Raw genomic sequence first — 17,761 nt, 5'->3', positions numbered from 1 at the left:
TCTACAAAGGACACATCGCCCGCCGACTTTCGGCAGTCCAATCTTGCCAAGAATAGCCCGCTTGGAGGGGCTAATGACCCATACTGTACGGAGTAAATGTAAACCTGTAGGCAGGGTGGATCAATACGATCTGCGTCTCCTTGCTCTACTGTCTCTCCGTGGAGAACTATGGAGTACAGGGCGATCTTGATCATCAACATTGTTGACAAGACAATAGTTTTCTCTCTATAGATACCGGCGCGACGCTGAGAGCCTTGGCCTGCCACCCCTGAGGACCCCTCACCCCCGGTTGAACTCGAGTATTCTCAAGAATGGGGAGTGCAGTACGTGATCGGAGAATCAACCGGCTGTGCGCGTGACGCGTGCGAAGACGATCCCGACATGCGTCTTATCGGCAGTTTGGTGGAGTCCAAGCACCCAACCGAGAGCCTCTTCCCTCTTTAAGGCGAGGATAGTCTACAGAGTGAAGCAACGAAGTACGATCAAGGCAAGATCATGTCATTTACACTAGGGTATATTCAAATACCGGACTGCCTCCAGTCTAATCCTTGATCCTCGCTTCGCGCTCCAACAAGTCGGATTTTCCGACGATCAGCAGTGTAACTATGTAATATGGGTTCAATGAGGGCAGAATGTTTTAAAATTAGGGCGAACATAACTTAGTGTAGCCGGTTGTCCTAAACAGAATGTAGATAATTGAATTTGCGACTACCCTAGTACTAGGGTAGTACCAAATACAGAGGTATAAGTAATACTTTCTAAATTCGCTATGGTACGTAGTCACCACTAACCAGCGAGAAATAAGGTGCATATGCGATCTTGCATTAGTATGAGTAGGAATAATGCATCTGACAAGGTTTGCTTTTAGATGAGGAAAAGTATGATCTGCCGGTTATTCATTTATACATCATTCCATATGGTTTCTAATAAAATCTAATAAATTTTGAAGCTTGATCGTCACGAAATTAGTAGGACACCTACCATTCATACTCACCACTGTATTTGTACTCGGTATTTCTTAGTTAGTAGTCGAGTACAATGGTGTCAACTCAACACTAAGTACTAAGTTAATTCATCTTTCGGAAACCTCAGAATCTAACATATTTTCATACTGCCGCATCGTTAATTCCTCATATCTTCAAGATCCCCGATTGGTGATGTGCATCTCCAACTCCCAAGATTTCCAAACCTCAAAGGTTTGCTCTATCTGATGATGGCTATACTCATAGGTATGGGTTGGGTTAGGCAGTAACATATTAGTAGACACTCGGACTCGAACATTCACAGCTCGCGGGTTGGAAGGCAGTCAAGTTCCGTGGTGTGCAACTCTAGTACTTGAAATTTCCCAAAGACCTACTAGTATATCAAAAGTATACTAGCACTACTCGGACGTCTTTGGTTGAGCAATTCGTCACCAATTGGTCAGCCAAATATGAAAACTGAGTACTGGCAAGCTGCTATGATCATAGTTCGGCCCATACCAGCTCTACCAGCGTAAGATTGTCTGAAGGCGATACTATAGCCTAGTAGGCGAATGAGAGAGGTTGTGTGGGCAGCCCTACTTTTCACTGAATCTTCCAATATTATTTCACTCCGATGGTGGAGATAGCTGGCCTGGCTCTTTCACCGCATGTATGCTGCAAAATATACTGGAACGGATTCACAATCCGTTCCAACATACGTGAGCTATGAGCCTATTTCCCAATACTATTGGGAAATAGTAGTAAGTCAGTGTTAATGAGGAATCAACTAACAGAAGAGATAAGGCTCAACGTCCAGGAAATCGCAATGTACATAGTATAATCGTGGTCAATGTTGGAGGCCATAGCCTTCAAGACCTTACTGGAAAAGGTAGGTTGACCCGCTCAATTCTGGCAGGCTAGAACATAAACTGGAAATGCAACCGTGGAGGCTAACTCCAATGTATGGGGCTGAGAGTCATCGAGGGGGAACCGGCGTGTTTCTTGAATTATTATTGGTAGACTTTATGAAGAATGAAAACGTTTTGCAACAGGCATTTGAATTATAGGTCAATCCTTGGAGTAGATTATAAGCTATCTCTACAAGTAATGATCGCGAGAAAGAGTCCGGCATATTTCTCACTTTTCTATTGGAGATCCGAGTAAAGCATTTCTGTAACGGCAGATCAAGTGTTAGGTTTTCTCTCTTGGCTCTCCAAGGCCGGTCAGTTAATGTGCTCAATTTGTCAAGAACTTGAACTTAACTCGGAGACTAATCTTATCTACTTGGGTCTGACCTCCAGCTATTTGTATTTAAGCCTCGCTATCCCTTATTCTGGGCTTTCATGTTGAAAATCAGATCGCGCTGATCTAAATATCACTCAGCTTCAGTCATGGACACTTCTGGTAAGTCGATGCTGTACATCAACCCCTCATCTCGGTAGCATTGAAGCTCAAGATTACTCCGATGGTCTTGGTATTTTCTGTGATCAACGATTAGGGATATCAGAACAGGGTGCTTATGCGAATTTAACCCAATAATAGAAGATATAACCACTCAACTCAGGGAATGTCTCTCCTTGGCCTCAGGTTTACCCAAGCCAAACCCAACAATATCATCATGGCAACAGCCGCCTCACCCCTCGATCGCCAATATCCAGTCAGATCTTGCGGGAGAAACTGACATCGTCATAATCGGATCTGGTGTGACAGGTTGCGGTGCTGCGCATGCCTTACTGCACCACCCAGATGCTATGGGACTACGTATAACGGTTCTTGAGGCTCGACAAACGTGCAGCGGTGCAACCGGGCGCAATGGTGGGCATATCAGCTCCAACGCTCTCGAATCTTTCATAGAAAACATGGAAAAATATGGCCCGGAAATTAGTCTTGAAGTGGCTAAATTCAGTGAAGCCAACGCTGCTAGACTTAGGGAGCTCACAGCGAACCTGGGAGTGCTCGACCACGAAGCCACCGAACTTCGAAATGTCATTTCCGGTTGTGCTACATCCAGACAAGATACTTGGGAAGCCTTTAAAACCAGTGCAGAGGCGTTCGAGAAAGCTTATCCGGATAGTATTTTGAAGTTCAAGGCTGTCGAAGATCAGGAACGAATCAAGGTATATGCCTTAATTCCTTTCGTTTCTGTCGATGCCTGTTTATAACACGGAGATCTAGGAATTTGGATTCCAGGACGATATCTTGGGCTTGATAGAGCAACATGGGGCCGCCGCTCTGTGGCCCTATCGTCTGATTACCGCAATATTTGATGATCTCCTACAGCAATTCGAAGGACGTTTCAGTCTCCAGACAAACACGCCTGTTCAAACTATTCAATATACTCCAACAGGCTCGCTACCGTATTCACTCACCACATCTCGTGGTATAATTCGATCCAAGAAGGTTATTCATTGCACCAACGGTTTTGCAGGCCATCTGCTACCCAACCTAGTTGGGGGACTATTTCCGCTCCGTGGTACCATGTCTGTACAGAGGCCCGGCCCTGATTTTCCACTGCTTGGTGATCGTCTATCATGGGCCAAAGTTGATAAGTTTACCTTTCACCCAGAGAACGAGACCTGGGATACGCAATATCACTATATGCAGCAAAATGCTCGGACGGGAGACTTCTGGATTGGAGGTGAATGCCAGAAATTATCCGAGCTTCTGACTAGCGACGACTCAAGCGTTGGAGAGATAACGAAGCAGAAGCTTTCGAATGTACTCCCAACTATATTCGCTAATGTGGAGCCGCACTCAGTGCAACAAGTCTGGTCTGGTATCATGGCCTTTACCTCCGATGGATGTCCAATCGTTGGTAGGATTCCGCCTTCTATATCTGAACGTGATGGCAATGGAGAATGGATTGCAGCTGGTTATAACGGACATGGGATGGATAAGGCGTGGCTGTGTGGTGAAGGAGTTGCGCGGATGGCTTTGGGAGAAGAGAATATACCTGGTCTGCCGAGAATTTACTTACTCCAAGAGGAGAGAATGAAAACACTGACGGTGGACTCATCTCTTGACTCTTTTAAGTCTCTATTCTCACTCTAGTATTAGTACTAGTGCGAATAGCTTCATACACAATTCGCAAGATAAATTTACAGTGAATTGATGGGTTCCAGTGAAAGGCTGCTGGTATACATGTATCTCACTCTTCTGCCGAAACCATGAGTTCATTAAGAACTAAGTACTGGTGCTAGTAGTGGAGTCGCAGGAAAGCAAGCGGATTTATTCTTGGTATTTTTGTCCTAAACTTGAAGAAACAACCCAAGCATTCCAAGTAAATGAATAGAGAGGTCCGCTTTTTTGAGGACATAGTGTCGGCGAAATCATACTGGTGTTGATAAACAACTTACTCCTAAGGCTAGTAATGCGTAAGAGAGCCTCAGTATCTCAATTATAGCCACCTCTGGCGCTCCTCAAAGGGGGAAAAATTGAGATGGAAATTTCGTCCTTGAATGTATACCCACTGTCATTACTCCATGCTGCTAGATTACACCTGTGTATAGTACTAGCGGCTTCACCCAATCGCAGCAAAACTACCATTACAAGAATAAAATTGAAAACTTTCCAGAATTAATACTACTAACGCAAAATATAAGCTCAAGCGTGTAATTTTCAATTCTATCCCAGCTCATACTCTCGTTGTTTTGACACGAACCAGCCACCAACCCCAGCAATCCGAACCTCAGCCCCTGTTCCTGCAGCCTCCCACGACGAACCACAGATCTCCTTCTGGATGAACCTATTCTGCTCCTAGGGAAGTGATCGTGTATTTCGAGAATAGTTGACCCATTCCCCCGGTAAAACTTTGTGCAAGTACCCGATTCTCTCCCACTGCGCTGCTATTTCCCGGCTGTTCCCCGATTCCGTGTCTCTGATGCAAACAAAGCTCGTAAAGGTGCTTGGTGGGAAATGACTGTCTTGAAAGCCTCAGTCCAAGCCATGGGCTTGAAACCCCGGTTGATAACATAATACCAGGTCTCCACGTCCAATTGTCTCAAATTAAGTTGGAGTATCTGTGACCGATTCTGGTCCATAATGCTTGCCAATATTTCCCGGCTTTCGTATATTTGCTGTTTTGGTACAGGGTAACTGCATATAATTCTACGGCTTGCTTTCTCGTTTGCTCTAGACCATAACATATTTGGTGTTTTACCTAAATCTTGCATATTTCTTCTGATTAGGGCCAAAGCCTCGGGACGTCCTAGTAGATACAGGGGTCCACGAGGGCAATTAGGTAGGCCAGGGATGCGAATCTGAGTGTTGTAGGGCTTTTATGACCATACTCTATTTCAGATAATCATTCCAATTTTTGATTGGCTTGGGTTGATTGTGTCTATTCCTATCTATGGGCCTCAGTTTGCGTGCAGTTTGTCACTAACATTTTGCACCAGACGATACTCAGGAATGATAACCAGAGTGGACAGCGTTGGAACGTAATTTAAGTAACTTGAAAACATAAATTCTCAGTAGTCAAAGGCCCACGAGTAACAACTTGAATATCACTTTGAACACTGGAACGGCCGGACGTCGCCTTAGTACTGCTTAGTAGTAGCGATTCCGAGTTTGCATGGACATAAGTTGAGCCAGAGCGAGAAGATGTCATGATAGGATTTGGAATAAGAATTTAGTTCGGCGAGAGGTATATCAGAATATGTAGCAACATAAAATAGCAACCATGGATATACAAAGTAAATCCCAGGAAGCATTGGCCCCAAAATTCGGCCGGGAATGTGAGGGACAACAGTTAAGAAATGAATATGTCTAGGAAAAACTTCAAAGCAAGAACGCCGGAGAACCCGTGCTAGCCTCGCAAATCACGCCATGGGTATGAATGTCAAATGTCGCTCAGCGTGAAAAGACTCGAGGCCCGTAATATCGTAACGGCATTGTCGTTTAGTTATTTCGCATTTTCAGAGGTAGTGTTGGCTGAATTACTCAACGGCAGAGGAACCGTCGCCGTGAAGGACAGGGTTGATCTTGGGATTCCACTTCAGCTTGAAATCTTGGCCAAGTTCTTTACGAACAGCGGCCTTGACAGCCTCAAGGACATTGTCAAAGACACCGAAGTTGGCAGGGTTGTGAGCGTCATTCTCGCCCTCTTTGCCCTGGAAAACACCGGTGCGGACTAGGCAAGTATTCCAGCCGTACATGTTACCTCCAATAATGTCAGATTGGGGGTTGTCTCCAACCATGTAGACATGCTGCGGCAGCGTGTTCTCATTGTGGATTTGTTCCATCCAGTTCTTCAACACCTCATCGGCATAAGTGTAAGTGGCACGTTCAGGTTTGCCGTAAACAACACGCTCCAGATCAACACCAGTCAGAGCCTTATACTGGGCCTCGATAGCAATACGGAAGGAACCCTGGGTTAGACGGGGAGGCCCCTTGTGATTGGTAGGGAACACCAAGTCACCCTGCGAGAAGTAGATAGGAATACGACTGGCAACGGGATCCTTGGCACGGGTGAGAAGCTTGCCATTCTCTGAGAGAAGCAGATCCATGATAATCTGGAAATCAGTAGCATAATCACGCGAGTCCGCAAATACCAGGATGGCGTCAAACTTCATCTTAGAGAAGTCACGCGGCTTGGCGTTCTCGCGGTCTTTTTCAGAAAAGATACCCCACGGAGAAACAGTAGGGTCCCATGCTAGGATATCCTTAGGGTGAACGACGTTCTTGAAGCCGTAGGTCTCAGCAACCTCGCGAACTTTGAAGTCTTCACCACCACACACGAGAACTGTATCATAATACTCAGCCAAGGCCTGCATGGGAGTATGGGATTGAATGAACTGGTCGGTAGAGATAGGACTTTCCAAGAGCCCAGCGAGCTGCTCACAACGTGCAACCTCAGTTTTACCACCACCGTTGGTGAGCAGGATATAGGGAATTTTGATACCCAGCTCATTGTCACCATTGAGCATTTTCAAAGCTAGTTTCGCCTCCTCGATAGGCTCGTTTCCGTGCGCCAGCACACCGTCAATATCAAAAGCAAAAGCCATATTCTTAGCAGCGGCAACTTTCTCCTTGGACATGTCCTGGACCTGCGAGGCCAAGATGTCTTGAGAGACCTCGGCTCGTCTCGTTCCAATACGGGAATGACGAGGAGAGCGAGGAATTGGCAGCGAGGTTCCAAATGAGTTACGGGAACCGCGACGCTCCTTCATAGAAGGAGACAGACTCAGGTTATGCATCAATGCAGCGGCATCACTGATTGAGCTGCGGGAAGCAGGAATCTCGACAGTGTTTCCATCTCCGCCGGGAATGGCCAGAGAACTGTTGCCTCTTGAAAGACCAGGACGGGCAGCCGCGAAGGGATTTGGGCCCTCAGTACGAGGAGTGCCTGGTGCAGACACAACCGCGAAATCAGCATCGTCAAAACGAGGCATGATGATATGCACACTGAGTGGGGAAATAGGTAGGTAGGAAGGTGGAGTGTGGAGACGGGAGAGTGGAGGATTCGATGGCCTTGCAGAGCAAGAAGTGGATGTATAAGAAGAGTCTAAGATCCAATGGGAGGATGAATCCAAGTAAATATAGACAGAGAGGAAGAGAGAGAGTATGTAGAAGAGAATGAGATAAGAGAGGAAACTTGAAAGGAGGGGAGTTCAAATAGGTGAAGGCAGCCGCGTATATATACAGAAAAGGCCCTATCCCATACCGGTTCTGATACCGGGACTCCAATGGTCAATGGCCCTTGGAAAACAAGGCGCGGCGCTGGTATTGATGTTATTGTCTGCATGGTAACGAGGGAGGGGGAAAAGTATCCACTTTGCCAGGAAACCATGATTCCTAGGAATTATCGTCATACAACTGGACCGTACAGAATGATAACAGGATCTCGCAGGGATGAGCTGCGGCCGGGGGTGGTCCGTGGTGGTCTGGAGTCCATTCGCGGGCTGGTACCTTCGTATAGGGTACCTGCGTCACGGTGGCTGCCTTGTTGTTTCTCCCCGTACCGTATACACGGACTCCCATCTATGTACCTCCGTAGACTCTAGACATTCAGGACTGGGTAGGACCTGAACAGCACGACTCCGCCGGCCGACTGAAAAACGATAGATACTGATTGGCTATGTAGAGGAGCGACGGGGCTCGGTGGGCCGACACGAAGACCGTACGCCACGCCGAATGGCCAGAATGAAGCATGAGAAGTCCCTCTCGCCCGTGTCGGACGGCTCATTGGACAGGAGCACAGTTCGCCCGTGGGACTGCATGAGATCGATGGAGCCGATGACGATCTAGCGGGTCAAACGCTTTCGACGCCGTTTTGGGGTGAACGTGATGTCATGGCGCGCTTTTTGGATTTTGAAAATTACGCGTGGAATTTTGGAGATTATCTCGGCGATGGGCTAGTGTTCAAGGTGGTCTGTATGCATATACAGGGGGCCTGAGTTGAAAAAATAACGAAGGAATGAACAAGAGAATAACGTCCTGATCGACACGAGGACATGTAGAAAGCCACTCTGTGTTCGATTGGCGGTGGATGGTTGCTAAGGAAGAAGATGGGACAAAACAGAAGGGAGCAGCCCCTCCATTTGCCCATTTGCCTGCAAGTACCCCTCCACCCCACCTTCGCCTGCAAACAGCGTCATGGCTACTTACCCTTTATTATTTCGCTTCTCCTCTTTCCTTCTTCCTCTTTTCTCTTTCTTTTTCTTCTTCTTCTTCTTCTTCCTTGGATCTTTAATTCATACCAATTGATTCATCCCCATCATGTCTAACGGAAAGACTTTCACATTGAGCAACGGCGTCAAGATTCCTGGCGTCGGCTTTGGTACCTTCGCTAGTGAAGGTTCCAAGGGCGAGACCTATACTGCTGTCACCACTGCCCTGAAGACCGGTTACCGTCACTTGGACTGTGCCTGGTACTACCTGAACGAGGGTGAGGTTGGTGAGGGTATCCGTGACTTCCTGAAGGAGAACCCCTCGGTGAAGCGTGAGGACATCTTCGTCTGCACCAAGGTGTGGAACCACCTCCACCGTTATGAGGACGTCCTCTGGTCCATTGACGACTCCCTGAAGCGTCTTGGACTTGACTACGTTGATATGTTCCTCGTTCACTGGCCCATTGCTGCCGAGAAGAATGGCCAGGGTGAGCCCAAGATTGGCCCTGACGGCAAAGTAAGCTTCAATATCATATAGCTTTTGGGAGCTCTTGGAAGCTTTCGAAAGCTTTTTTTTTTCTTCTGGCACCGCTAACGTAAAATAGTACGTCATTCTCAAGGACCTGACCGAGAACCCCGAGCCCACATGGCGCGCTATGGAGAAGATTTATGAGGATCGCAAGGCCAGGTCCATTGGTGTCTCCAACTGGACCATTGCCGACCTTGAGAAGATGTCCAAGTTCGCCAAGGTCATGCCTCACGCCAACCAAATCGAGATTCACCCCTTCCTGCCCAACGAGGAGCTGGTGCAGTACTGCTTCTCCAAGAACATTATGCCCGTGGCCTACTCTCCTCTGGGCTCGCAGAACCAGGTTCCCACCACCGGTGAGCGGGTCAGCGAGAACAAGACTCTGAACGAGATCGCCGAGAAGGGCGGCAACACCCTTGCTCAGGTTCTTATTGCCTGGGGTCTGCGCCGTGGCTACGTCGTTCTCCCCAAGAGCTCCAACCCCAAGCGCATTGAGTCCAACTTCAAGAGCATTGAGCTCTCCGATGCCGACTTTGAAGCCATCAATGCCGTTGCCAAGGGTCGTCACTTCCGTTTCGTCAACATGAAGGATACTTTCGGATATGATGTCTGGCCCGAGGAGACCGCCAAGAACCTGTCTGCGTGAATCTCTACGAAATTATAAAATAACACCAACAAAGAACCAAAGCGAGAGGATGATACCCAAAAGTTTTGAGGGTTTCTTGGTTGAGAACGTATAATGAACCAGAAATGAAAGAATAGATGAACATGATATCTCCAAATTTTTCCTCGATTCTACTATAAGGTAGATTATTCTACTATCAAAGTTCTGATACTTTGCGTGTATACACTACGCTGTACAGTCTGTAGAACTAACTTCATAACCCCGCCCAATCTACTGATCTACTTCGACACTCACTTTCTAAAACTATGTAATTCACAACCTTGATGCAAAACAGATATTTGCAAATCTGGCATACAATACAGAGTACGAGTTGGGTAATTTAATTTGATGCAACCGTAATGCAAAATCCCGCATCCTCAACCCCTGGAGGGATCTGATCCTAACTAGGAATTCGGAAAGGAAACTATCCCGCAAACGCGGAAGACCAGCCAAAAAAAAAGGCTTCTCCAGCATGTCAAACCCCGCTACGCCCACCGACGCCATTTCCCACGCCAAAGCAGCCATCAACCCTTCAAGGTGAACTCTATTGGAATGTTACTTTTTTATTCGTTAACTGCTTTATACCAGCGAGATATACTTAGGGACAATTCATTAATTAAAAACAGCGAGAATCAACAGTATGTAGATAGTCACTTGTCTTGTAAGGGCTACACGACTCCGCTAATTATGAATGGCCAATTTGGACGACGCGGACAGGAGCAGAGTGCTCCGACTCGACAATTGTTGATACCGTGCGTGCGGCTCGGAGCCCCTGCGCCACGGAGATTCAGGGCTTAGTGTCCACTCTTTACCTGTTGAGGTTTAGGAAGATATCGAGGAGGGTGAGAGTGAGAAGAAACTCCGGGTATTGCCGGAGTGTGGAAGTTGACTTGGTGCATTCAGAGTACGTACATACATAGAGTAACTAACTATAAGAAGTCTTTGTAACTACAACCATGCAATTTAACACCGAACATCCCAATGAGGTATCGGGTGCTTCAAGTGGATCCTCTTTATGAGGGAATTGTACAGAGTAACATATGTACTCCGTAGTAACCTTTCAAAGAAATCTCAATCACAATCTCTTCGGTAATTTGATTGATGAATGCATGTCAGGATTGGCATGTGTCCGCGTACTTGGTATTGACTATTATGCTTAGCCCGCCCCTAGTACATAATAGAAGTATGTAGATATAATCTCTCGTCTACTCCGTATATTCTGACTGAACTCATATTTCCACTGGACAAGGCCTGTGGAACTTCCAGTAGCTACTGCCTATCAATCAATTATATCCATGAAAGTTACTCTGCATGTTCCGAGATATTGCTTCAGTGTTGATACAATATCAACACTAGTAGTGTACTGGAGTACATCCTCGGAAGACAAAGATACACCTAAATGTTTTTCGGGTGGCTTGACCACACAACCCGATGACAATGCCGAGCTGAAATGTTTCGGGTGGCTGTTAATTTCAACGCCTCCAAAACCGGGGCGATACCGTGGCTGTTTTGGATGGCTGGATGGCGTACTTGGCAGATTAACCATGTCTATATCACTCTGTACTACATACGAGGAAGCGAAGCATCACTCCGGTTTTGGATAGATCCCAAGATTTCCATAGGCGAGGTCCCGCTCTAGTTTCCCCAGATAAATCAAAGGGGAAATGCAAATCCGAATCCCTTTTGTTCCATGAAAACATATTTCGTGGGGATAGTAGAGTCTCGACTGAAAAGAATTGTCGTGGGGGTGGATTCTTACCCCGCAGAGGAAGGAGGCTGTTGTCAGTGGATGTGCATATGGACAGTAGTAATGTTGATCAAATTCAATACTCCTTGAAAGGAGTATTGAGGTTTCCTTAGTGCCAGTCGGCCTTGCAATTTGTTATCAATATTTAGAGATAGCAAGTACTATTAGAGTGAATTCTAAAAGGTGTTTTGAAAGGAGACGCAGACGTCATTTCGCAGATGGCGTGCATGCAGAGCATACTACTGTATGTCAAGTGCTACGTACTCCAGGGCTGTAGGCAGTCATCATAGAGGAAAGACCATGCATGCTATACAGCGTACTAGCACTAGTAGTAGCACTACTACTACTAGTAGTAGTAGTAGTAGTAGTAGTAGTAGTAGTAGTAGTAGTAGTAGTAGTAGTAGTAGTAGTAGTAGTAGTAGTAGTAGTAGTATTAGTAGTAGTAAGATTTCAAATCTGTGCATTGTCAGATCAAATGTGAGAATCAACACGAGGAAAACAAGAACGAAAAAACAGGAATGCCAATTGGTATCTTTGGAAATACAGATAAACGCCCTTCACCCTTAGAACAAGCAGGTATATACGCTTTGACAGCAGATGGCCAAAGTATGATCTACCATGACCAACGCCCAAAGCCAGCACCTCCCAAGCTAGAAGTACTGTACGTCAAGGAGTTGATGAAAATATCAAGTCCGAGCACGCACCCGCTTCGGCATGGGTGTGCACCCAGCGCTGGCTTCCAGCGTGGTCTTTCGCCTTGGTCCCTCATTGGAAACAGCTCGAGTAGGAATACCACTGGTAAAAGATGGTTCTGCGGTCTTAGTGGCCGGGGTGGGAAGCATCGACGAGCTGGGAGATTTGGGCACCAGCTTCCGGCGACCCTTAGTAGGCGTTGATGGCCCTGCAACTGTAGAAGTTGAAGTAACGGGAGGCTTGCTTATCCGCCCGCTGCCTGTTTTCACGGGCGTGCCCGAGGTCATCGTTGATTCGCCGACGCGTCGCATTCGTCGTGAACGCGGCGTTGCAGCAGCAGTCGAGGTGGTCGGACCGCTTTCAATGTCTGCATTCTCTTCCCGAGATTCTTCATGCAGCTGGCTCCGGCTGCTGCGGCTGCTGGAAAGTGATTTCTTCTTCTCGGGTTTCTTTGCTCCAGATCGTGCGCGCGAAGTGCCACTGACATCCTTCTTGCCAACCTCCTCTTCGTCATCTTGAAGCTCTGGAGCTTGTTCTTCATCTTCGTACGCCGCAAGGCGCTCTTCATTCCAAGAGACATTCTTGCGTGTTTGTCGGCCACTTGGACCCTTTCTGGGCTTTCGGCCAGGTCGAGTACTCTCGGTAGTCTCTGGGGTCTCGGTTTGCAGGGCCAAAGTTTCAAGAGCATACTTGGGCATAACTGACTGGCCTCTGTTATTACGAGTGTTGCGCTTCGTGGCCAAGGCCAGTTCTTGAGCCTCTGTTCGCTGCAAGAAAACAAACTCGGTTCCCTTGGCTCGTCGAAGGGAGATCTTATTACGCGCTGAAGGTGCCTCCGCTGACGGAGCTTTGACACGAGTGCTGCGTCGGCAGGCGTTATTGGCGGGGGCCTGCTCGTCGTCAACGTTGTCTTGAGGATCCTTCTTGGCAAGGACGTCTGGCGTTTCATCATCGGCGATTATTTCTCCCTTAAGAGGTGAAACTTGGGCCTTGACTGGCGATGGTGAGTTTGTGTCCAAGTCTTCCAGAGCCCGACGTGCTCGTGGAGTAGCACATTCAGCATCTGGCGAGTCTTCTGGGGTCGTAGACTTTCCAGTCTCGTCAGTCTCTGGTTCCTGGGCCTTGGCCGCACGCTTAGCTTTCGCTCTAGATAGGAAGTTATTGAGCAACTCTGCATCCTCTCCATCAAGCGAGCTCCTCAATGCAGAGCGAACAAGCTTGCCCTTCTGCTCTTGTGTGAGGGCTTTTACAGCCTTTGTAGGTGTAGGTGCTGCTTCGGCGATCCCTTCGTTAGACACGCTATCAACAACCGCATCCTGTTCCTCGGTGGACGCTTCTGACTCTTGCTCAGCTGGGGTAATAGCATCGGAGGCCGAAGAGCCCGAGCCTTCAGCGTTGGCTTCATCTTGATAGACTAGAGTCTGTCGGCGGGTTTGTTGCATGCTTGGAGGCAGAGGTGATGTGGTGGTCGCGAAATCAATATTTACTTCCTTCAGGTTTTTGCTTGAATTTTGTGCGCTAACATTCTCCGTCGGTCCATCAAACTGACTTCCAGCAAAAAGCGGTGCTGATTGCGTCTTCTCATCGAAGATATCAAACGGAGTATCGGGTAATTTGCCTAGGGTACCGATTCTTAGCTGGCGCACACAAACGTAGACGATGATGTATCATGACTTACGTTTTTTACGAGCAGCCTCTGAGTCCCATTGGGTCTCGAAAAATGAACGTCCGGTCTGAGGAGCCTCGGTACGATTTTCAGTCTCTCCAGGGCCGATACGCATACGCTTTGTGCCGCGAGTATATCCAGAGTCTTTAGATACACTGATCGCATTGTGAAATGGGGCATTTTCGATGATAGCAGACGTGTCCTGGAGAGTTTGCATATTGGAGAATGAGGTTTGGAAGCGCTTCCACAACTTCCGAGGTTTTATGCCGCCTTTGAAAGGTGTCGATGGTTTGCGCTCCCACAGACGGGGTAGGGCCCGTATGGCTTTGATAGGGGTAAACCTGAACGAATTATCTTCTGTTGAGTTGGCGAGACCACTGTAGAGAGACGCGCCCGAAAGCGACTGAGGTTAGTTCTGCGGTGGAATGATGCGCCAAATTTTCAACCGTCAACCACCATGTAAACACCGAATGTCACGAACAACCCCTAACTCAGGGGGCACCTGCAATTGCTTGCTTGTGGAGGACGGATATGTCTAAATGAGACAGTAGTTTGAAATGAAGCAAATGCAACTCACCTGTCCTGCGCCTGCGACGAGGCGTGATCGGTGTCCATGGTTGGTATGTAGACGCGTGCGGAATGTGTCAAAACGGGCGCTGGAATTTGAATCGAGCAACCCTTGACTTGGTGGGTGATGATGATGTCGAATTGGCAGATATAGGCTATGTATGCGACAGAAGTACTATCTAAATATCGCAATGGCGACAGGATCAATAGCAGCGATTCGCTATCTAACGATGGGGTGATGAGGATGTTTTTAACTTATCAAAAGAGACGGTTTTGCTTTCAAACGTGGTTGCCCGGTCGACGCTAGTCTCCACCACAATGTGGTATACACACTCATTTCTATGAACTGATTTAGTTTCTACTATGTACACGGAAGACTATAACTGATAGTAAATCGAATGAAGATTCCTCAGGGTCGAGCTTGGTTTTGTGTATACCACCGTAGAAAATCCAGAAGGTGAATATCAAGAGTCATCAAGTGCATGATACACCATGCTCTGTTTATTATTTTCCTTTTCAACTGTCAATAAAATTAGTCTAGTTTTCCCTACTATGACACTAGGAGATGGGAATATAGTTTTACTTAGATACTGGTACCAGTGTATCTAGGTATGTTATAGTAAACGACATGTGCAATTACTGTTGTATTAACGGTATCCCCGCATTTTGCGGGGATAGACGAGTCGTGCATCACCAGATGATCTATTGATCCTGGTAACTTCTAAGGTCGAGCCTAACACATGTCCGTCTCTGATACAACCTTGCCTCAAAGCTCACTAACTGGTGACAAAAGTGAGGTTCACTTTGCAAACAGGAACAGCCGAGGAAGGTCGTATATCAACCCCCGCTTTGACTACCGAGGGAATAATGTATTCATCTACATATATATATATGTATGTTTCTAGCGTTTCTATCTAAGTAGAACCTTCGCGAGTCTATATGACATTTCACGGATGCCATTTCGGAGGAGTCTGTGATATTATATCGATCAAACTACTATTTTCAGTGATATAAATTCTCAGGAAATCGACATGCTAAGACTCAACGGTTCCGCATTTATTACTGGTGCCGGATCTGGGATTGGAAGAGGTGTAGCTCTCGCATTTGCACGATATGGTGTCAATAGACTGGCACTCCTTGACCAGAGACACGATGGCCTCCAAGAAACGTGCCAGCAAATCCAGAAAGAGTCACCTCATACAGAGATGGAAATCATACCAGCCGATGTTTCCAACGAGACATCTATCCAGCGAGCCGTGAGTCAAGCGTCTAAGCTTTTCAACCGAATCGATTATGGAGTCAACTGTGCAGGGATAGCCCCCAGTCCGGAAATGACACATGAAATGACATTGAAAGACTGGCAAAAAGTCATTGATGTCAACTTGACTGGAGTTTGGATCTGTCAAAAACATCTTTTAAGACAGATGCTGAATCAGGAGTACTGCCTCTGGTTTGACCTCCATCGGTATATCCCGTTTGCTAACTCATGGGTAGACGTCGCGGCGATCATGAAGGACGTGGAGCCATAATCAATATAGCCTCTATGTATGGCCTCATAGCTCCACCAGGAAGCATGGCCATTGCTCCATACACGGCTTCAAAACATGGTCAGTCAGCACAATCCTCCAGAATTACCTACATGGGCAGTACTGATTGGAATCACGCTTGTAGGCGTAATGGGGCTGACGAAGACGGTATGAAACTATTGATAATAGACGTCATTTCAAAATGCATTATGATTCATACTGACGAGAAAGACAGGATGCGAAAATATATGCAAAAAAAGGGATACGGATCAATGCCATTTGCCCCGGGTATGATCCTACCTGCTCACAAATCTTAATGAAGCTTACTGATAACCATTAATTATTGATAGTTACATCGTTACTCCTCTCATTGCTGGATCAATCCACTCTGGGAGCATGGATAACGAATTTGAGAGAACCCCAGTTGGTAGAGCCGGCACGGTCGAGGAGATTGCCGATTCTATTGCGTTTCTAGCATCGCCCCTAAGCAGTTTCATGTATGGCACAGGAATGACCGTTGATGGTGGTTATTCAGTATAACTAGATTATGGACTTGAAGTTATCTATGTTGACACCGAGCTTAAGCGAGTAGGTCGGAATCAGGATATACGCTGGATCGACGTTGGTATCTCCTGAGGTCTATACCAGCCTGTTCTAGATATAGTCAACATCGTATTTTGCACCACCTCGCCCATTCTATACAGGATTTTTCGATCAGAGTGGCGAAAGACTAATTCACTAGTGACGAAAGCTAGTCGTAGTGCAGAGACTTATTGAGCACCCTATCCCATCAAAGAAAAGTAATGCTTTTCACAATGTGAATGCCTGATGTTAGAAAAGCGCTATCACCATTGCCTTCTTCAAAACTATCTCAAAGGCAGCCAGTGGATGAAATGGTGCAGATAAATTCGTTTCTCGTGAATCATTTAATATCATACAGCACCGCAGATGTAGATGAGAGATTGCGGAGGCCGTTCCTTGACTGGGCTATCATTGCTTCTGCTCTAAATCGCGCTCATCAAATGGATCCCCGAATTCATCTAGAAAATAAATTATTAGCAGACGGAGGTTTCATAGTTGTAAAGGCCAGCGTTAATCAAACATACTCAAATTGAAGTCCTGGTCGATTACATTCTCCATAGCCCGCTGATACTCTTCTTGAGCGCGCTTGCTTTTCCACGACGCTATAGACGCATCTGAGCCTTGAGCAATAGGTTGTGAAGAGACGCCATCTCCCAGAATTCCAAAATCGCCAACTGTATTGAGATCTGGGATTGCTTGTGGTTGGGAGCCCGGGGTGAGAGTTCCGACGCGGCGGCAGCTGTGGCGGTAGCTGATGCATGGGACTGACGTGTCGGGGTGCGTGCACCATTACCAATACCATCGAAGTCGGTGTGAACCGAGTCAACGGAAGAAGCCATCTCAGAGTCGCCGTCGGGGTCTTTGGAGTCTGTTCAGTTACTTAGTGGGGGGGATGAAGCGATAAGGTTAAGGTCCGCGTGGGGTGGAAGGTGAGGATATTCAGAGCTTCAGAATCGATACGAGTTCTGGATGAATTGTATAGATAGGAATAGCGCCATGGGAGCAAACTTACCGTAAGCCATGTTGACAGATACCACCGCGGGTAGAGAAGTTGTGTAGATCGAAGTGATGAAAGCAAGGCGGAGCGGAGATTACGGCGGAGCAGGCGGTGGCCGTCTCTTTGGGCATTGAACGGCGAATTTTCTCACACTTCTCACCTGTCATTCTGTATAGACTGCTTGGGTTTATTCCAAGATTTCGCTCACATCTTGAATC

At 47.0% G+C, this 17,761-nt stretch overlaps 6 protein-coding genes across 6 annotated transcripts; 3 read left to right on the top strand and 3 right to left on the bottom strand.

Annotated features, from left to right (window-relative positions):
* Positions 1-2,353: 2,353 nt before the first annotated feature.
* N7469_010645 (NAD(P)/FAD-dependent oxidoreductase) lies at positions 2,354-4,013 on the top strand (the record flags this gene model as incomplete). Its single annotated transcript, XM_056649550.1, has 3 exons — positions 2,354-2,366; positions 2,505-3,079; positions 3,138-4,013. The coding sequence occupies 3 exons, from the start codon at positions 2,354-2,356 to the stop codon at positions 4,011-4,013; spliced, it is 1,464 nt and encodes a 487-aa protein (XP_056496681.1).
* A 1,886-nt stretch (positions 4,014-5,899) lies between these two features.
* On the bottom strand, positions 5,900-7,354 carry N7469_010644 (phosphatidyl synthase; the record flags this gene model as incomplete). Its single annotated transcript, XM_056649549.1, has 1 exon — positions 5,900-7,354. The coding sequence occupies one exon, from the start codon at positions 7,352-7,354 to the stop codon at positions 5,900-5,902; it is 1,455 nt and encodes a 484-aa protein (XP_056496680.1).
* A 1,327-nt stretch (positions 7,355-8,681) lies between these two features.
* On the top strand, positions 8,682-9,747 carry gldB (putative glycerol dehydrogenase (GldB); the record flags this gene model as incomplete). The annotated part of the gene is made up of 2 exons (XM_056649548.1): positions 8,682-9,089; positions 9,178-9,747. The coding sequence occupies 2 exons, from the start codon at positions 8,682-8,684 to the stop codon at positions 9,745-9,747; spliced, it is 978 nt and encodes a 325-aa protein (XP_056496679.1).
* A 2,451-nt stretch (positions 9,748-12,198) lies between these two features.
* On the bottom strand, positions 12,199-14,486 carry N7469_010642 (uncharacterized protein; the record flags this gene model as incomplete). The annotated part of the gene is made up of 3 exons (XM_056649547.1): positions 12,199-13,823; positions 13,884-14,248; positions 14,449-14,486. 3 exons carry the CDS (start codon positions 14,484-14,486, stop codon positions 12,199-12,201), a joined length of 2,028 nt encoding a protein of 675 aa, XP_056496678.1.
* A 983-nt stretch (positions 14,487-15,469) lies between these two features.
* Positions 15,470-16,504, top strand: N7469_010641 (SDR family NAD(P)-dependent oxidoreductase; the record flags this gene model as incomplete). The annotated part of the gene is made up of 5 exons (XM_056649546.1): positions 15,470-15,876; positions 15,933-16,045; positions 16,110-16,132; positions 16,200-16,252; positions 16,315-16,504. The coding sequence occupies 5 exons, from the start codon at positions 15,470-15,472 to the stop codon at positions 16,502-16,504; spliced, it is 786 nt and encodes a 261-aa protein (XP_056496677.1).
* Positions 16,505-16,954: 450 nt separating this feature from the next.
* On the bottom strand, positions 16,955-17,568 carry N7469_010640 (uncharacterized protein; the record flags this gene model as incomplete). The annotated part of the gene is made up of 4 exons (XM_056649545.1): positions 16,955-17,004; positions 17,071-17,241; positions 17,316-17,414; positions 17,559-17,568. The coding sequence occupies 4 exons, from the start codon at positions 17,566-17,568 to the stop codon at positions 16,955-16,957; spliced, it is 330 nt and encodes a 109-aa protein (XP_056496676.1).
* Between the last annotated feature and the right edge of the window lie 193 nt (positions 17,569-17,761).

This window comes from Penicillium citrinum, assembly GCF_028827155.1.
Source record: "Penicillium citrinum strain IBT 23319 chromosome Unknown utg000009l:1.0-4274883.0:1.0-4276374.0, whole genome shotgun sequence".
In the NCBI taxonomy this organism is placed as follows: Eukaryota; Fungi; Ascomycota; class Eurotiomycetes; order Eurotiales; family Aspergillaceae; genus Penicillium; species Penicillium citrinum.
This window is presented reverse-complemented; position numbering and strand designations above follow the sequence as displayed.